The 4,739-nt window shown below is 44.1% G+C and overlaps 1 protein-coding gene across 1 annotated transcript in view; it reads right to left on the bottom strand.

Annotated features, from left to right (window-relative positions):
• Positions 1 to 4,739, bottom strand: part of LOC103368788 (CLIP-associating protein 1-A-like) — a 61,416-nt gene that overhangs the window by 42,133 nt on the left and 14,544 nt on the right. The window contains 1 exon segment of the mRNA XM_008297271.1: positions 3,657 to 3,727. Coding sequence (XP_008295493.1) covers positions 3,657 to 3,727 — 71 coding nt within the window.

The raw sequence follows: 4,739 nt of genomic DNA, 5'->3' as shown, positions 1-4,739 counted from the left end.
AAAAATACATCACATTGCCAAAAAAAAAGATGCAAAATCACAACAAACACATGAAGACTTCCACAAAAACAAACCAAATGGCCAAAAGAGTTACAAGAACCCTCCACAGAGATGCAAACCCACCACTAAAACACACAATCAGCGACAGTTTGTGCATCTTAGTGAGCAGGGAGGTTATTTCATGACCCGCAGGACGTTATTCGTGCCTTAATTTGTGGAATGTGGCAGAGACAAAGCACCAGATTATGTTGAGATGGTGCAAGATGCAGCTGCGTGACTTCAAAGCAGCGATGTGAGCTTCCTGTCGCTGGAGAAAATCAATTAATCACTTAGAGTTATGAAAACGCACCAGAACTGCTCCCGTGGTCACAATTACAGCTAAAAATATGCCTTTTGTTCATTGTTGCATCTCCTGAACTACACTGATTCAGTTATTGTGGAACTTTCTGTCCAGCAAAGTGAAAAGGCAGTTATTATTATGATTATTGTTATGATTAATGTATGGACATGCCTGACATTAATCTGCTCATGACCTGAACACCGACAGCGACGACGGCGCAGCAGGAAAGCAGCTCTGTTGCTTAGACTCCAGCAGTAATTTCCTGTAAGATAACTGGGATCACTGACATATTTCATGCGAGGAGGCTCCAGACGAGAACAGAGCCGGATTACACGCATCACCGGGCTTCAGTTACTTGTGGCATCCAGTTCCTAATTATGACCCTGCTGCAATTATCCAGGATTACGCGTGCAAAGAGCCACGGGATCATAAAAAGATGAAGACGCGCAGCTGAAGGCTCGCTCACAGCAGGAGACGAAATGAAAAACTTGAATTTACCTTTGCAGCTCTGCGAGGCGACACTTTCCACCCACCGGAGGAGAAACACTGAAACCCGGAGCTGATGCTGCTGCTGCTGCCTCCTCCCTTCCCCTCCAAGCCGGTCTCGTGACTACAGCTGACACTGCTCCTACAAAATAAAAGCCCTGGGCAGCTTTTGTGCAGACGCATTCCTTCACATCTTTGGTTCGCGCTTTCATTTTGGAGCGTCTCTCTTTCTCTTCCTTCCTATCTTAGGTTTCCTTTTCCACTCTCTATCATAAACCAGGTCAGACTGATGCCAGGGAAAGGTTGCAAAAAGAAAAAAAAGATGTCAAATCACCACAAAAACAGACTACATTACCAAAAGACAGAAAAAATCACCACAAAAACATGCAAAATTATGACAAGCTGATACAAAAATCCCACAAAAAGAAGGAAAATCACCACAACAACAGACTACATTACCAGAAAAGACACAAAAATTAAATAAAACGATGTAAAATCACCATAAAAACGTACTAAATTACCAAAAAAAAGCAAAAACCTACAAAAATATGCAAATTCACCATAAAAAGAAACAGAAAATAACCAATACAAAAGCAAAAACCCGACAAAAACACACAAAATCACCACAAAATATTATTATATATAGGTCTTATATATATATATATATTATATATAGCTGTCTGTTTTTCTGTCCTTTTACACGTTAGAACCAGAAGCAGCCCAGATACCACAGTTTTCCTGGAGTGAAGATGATCCTGCTGTTCCCTGAAGGACGGTGGTCCTGTCCCAGATGAAAGCTGAGCCTTGTGACCACAGCGGTGAGGCAACAAGTTCAAAACGCACCGGTTTGGTGTCGCTCAGGCCGGATTCCAGGCCCGGATCACACCGAGGGACGAATCCACTGAGCAGTCTGTTAACGCAGACCTCCTGTACTCTCCACAGAAACCAAGGACTTAGTTTAAAACAACACCAACAACTGATCGGTTGTTTTGAAGTTTGTCTAAAACAGCAAAAGAAAAACCAACAAACAGTCCGACATGACAATAATTTGTCCTTAACAGAGAAAAAACTGCCCAAAACGAGTCTAACATGCATAAATATGCCTCAGAAATCGTCCCAAATCACACAAAACTTGGCGACAGTTTGTCCAAATCGATTAAAGTAAAAACAAGTTTTGATGTTTTGCTGAATAAATTGGAATACTTAGAAATCCTCCGTGTTTTCTCCTCTATGTGGCAGAAAAAAAGGTCTAAAACATAAAAAGAAGGACGATGTTCCCGGGAAGCTTTTAATAGTTCTGCCATAAATGACCCAGAATATGTCCAGATGATTAGAAACTTGGTTTATTTCAGTGTCAGGTCGGTCTGATGAACGCTCAGCAGCTCTCCTCCCATGTTTGCCCACAATGTCGACGTCAGTGGACTGAGACTCTGCTTCACGGTGTGAACTGGTGCTTCCACCGTCGCAAACTGACTTAAAACGCATAAACATGTCAGAATGCCTCCACAACAGCCGGTGTGAGCGGCCCCGGTTCTGCAGGCTCAGCTTTCCACTTGGCTTTCAGCAGAGAGCACAAAGAAGGCGGCTCAGGTTGCGTTTGGACTGAAAGACGGCGAACACAAGGGCTCCGCTGCTCAAACGCTGCGACTGACCAACAGGGGCAGCTCGTACTTTCTTTCAAAAGCAAATGCAGTTTTTTAATCACATCGTAGAATCAGCGAACGTCGGACGTAATTAGGACGGAAAGGCAAACGTTTCAGCAGCTCTTGAGAACACAACACAAACACTGATGAATTCATTAAGTCTTATTAAAGAGGTAATCTAGTTATGAATGACTGGTTCCCTGCTAACACACAAAATCACCACAAAACTACACAAATTCACCATAAAAACGTAATAAAGTACCAATAAAAAGCAAAAAAACAACAAAAATCTGCAAATTCACCATAAAAATGAACTTAATAACCAATACAAAAGCAAAAACCCCGCACAAAAAACACACAAAAGCACCAAAAATAAGCAAATTGACCATATAAACGTATTAAATTACCAAAAAAGTTTATTTTTTTTTAAAAACTACAAAAATATGCAAATTCACCACAAAAAGAAATAGAAAATTCCAAATAAAAAAGCAAAAACCCTACAAAAACACACAAAATCACCACAAAAATGTGCAAACTCACCATAAAAACGTACTAAATTACCAAAAAAAAAGCAAAAGCCCAACAAAAATATGCCAATTCACCAAAAAAAGATGCTACTTATTTGTTTTATATCAGTTCCTAATATTGCTTATCGGTCTGAGAAAATCAGCACACGGGCCGATCCCTCGCTGAGACCATGTGGCCATCACGGTGGTCAGAGGACTGAAATGACCCGTTGTGCTATCCGTAGCTAGCGCTAGCCTCCAGGCCGAGGACGTTTAGTGGGGGTTTCAAACACCGGCTCAGACTGAGATCCCTGACCCGGTTTCTGCTAGCAGGGGGAAGCAGGGATGAATGAACCCAGAGGGCCTGTATCTGGAGACCTTTGCTCCCCCAGTGAGACGTTCACCTGCTTGATTCACCTGCACGACTCCCAGTGAGAGGGCAACCCCCCCGTCTCGACATGGAGTTCAGTCTGGAGCAGTTTGGATGTCAGCAGCGTCACATGTTGGTGTCTTCAGGCCACGTCCAACAACAAACAGTACAAAATGTGAAATCAACAACAACAACCCTGCCATGGCAACAGGTTGGTCCCGCAGTCAGCCAGAACCGTGACTGGCTTCAGAACCACCCCGTGTCCGATAAGCAAAACCACAGTGGAGCTCAAAGAAGATCAAACCTCTTACCTGACACAGGTGACAGGACCATGTTCCCCGACCTCTGGACTTCATCGAATTTACTGAAGATCACGTTGAGCCTGGACAGAGAGCAGGAACAGAGGATCAGGTGACGTGAGGAAAGCACCAAACAGCCAAACACACAACAAACCGTGCTGGCTTCAGGCGTCAGGCTCTCTGCTGAAAAACAGAAACCCGGCTCACTTCAGACCCCCCAGGGGGCAGTTAAATAGGCCAAAGTAACAGTCCGTCCAGTCTCTGCATCCAGAAATACACAACCGTGACGCCCGTCGGCTCATATTATTAGAACAAACACCAATCATCACAACGTCAGTGGAACGCCGCCACGCTCGCTCTGGCGTTAACAAGTTCACCTGTGGAGGACAAAGGTGTGAAGTCACCTGAAAAACCAGAGTCTAGGGTGAATACGTTCAGCTTGACCAGTGGTTACTGGTGCTACGAAGTTTGTACAACTACACCGTTCGTTTAGTCCCGACCAGAACAGCAGCTGTTAGCCAGTAAATCACCTGAGGTTCACTCCACCTGATCATCACGTTTAGAACAACTTCTGCTCATCATCGTTGCACTGAAGTGTATGAAACCTTTAAATATTAGGATACTAGGGTAATAAAGTGCCATAAAAGCTGGATAAAATCACACTGAGGTGTCAATAATCTGGATACTAACTACTGAAGAGTAAAACATCTGGACAGAAACACCAACACGTCACAGACCTGGACATGAATGCACTACAGTGTCAACAAGCTCCACATTCATTTATTAAAGTGTGTATTACTGCAATCTGCACACTAATAACTGAAATGTCAAAGACCTGCACTAGAGTGTGAAATGTTTTCTACTGCACATCCAAGCATGCTGGCTGCAGGTGTAGCCCACATCCTGCGTGTCCCGCTGACATCCAGCGTGTCGGGAAGGACTGAATCACTCTGTGGCCGACGATCCAGTTTGTCGTGTGGACACTGGAACGCCGCCAGAGGGTGTTTCAGAGCTGCTCTTCCTGGAATCAGAGTGAAACCCTCCCTCTTCCTGCTGCTGCTGCCAGACACAGCAGCTCCAGTCTGTCCACGTGTT

The sequence above is a fragment of the Stegastes partitus genome, unplaced genomic scaffold, assembly GCF_000690725.1.
Source record: "Stegastes partitus isolate 25-593 unplaced genomic scaffold, Stegastes_partitus-1.0.2 Scaffold1204, whole genome shotgun sequence".
NCBI classification, from domain to species: domain Eukaryota; kingdom Metazoa; phylum Chordata; class Actinopteri; family Pomacentridae; genus Stegastes; species Stegastes partitus.
Note: the sequence above shows the minus strand (reverse complement) of the source record. Positions and strands in the feature narration are given on the sequence as shown.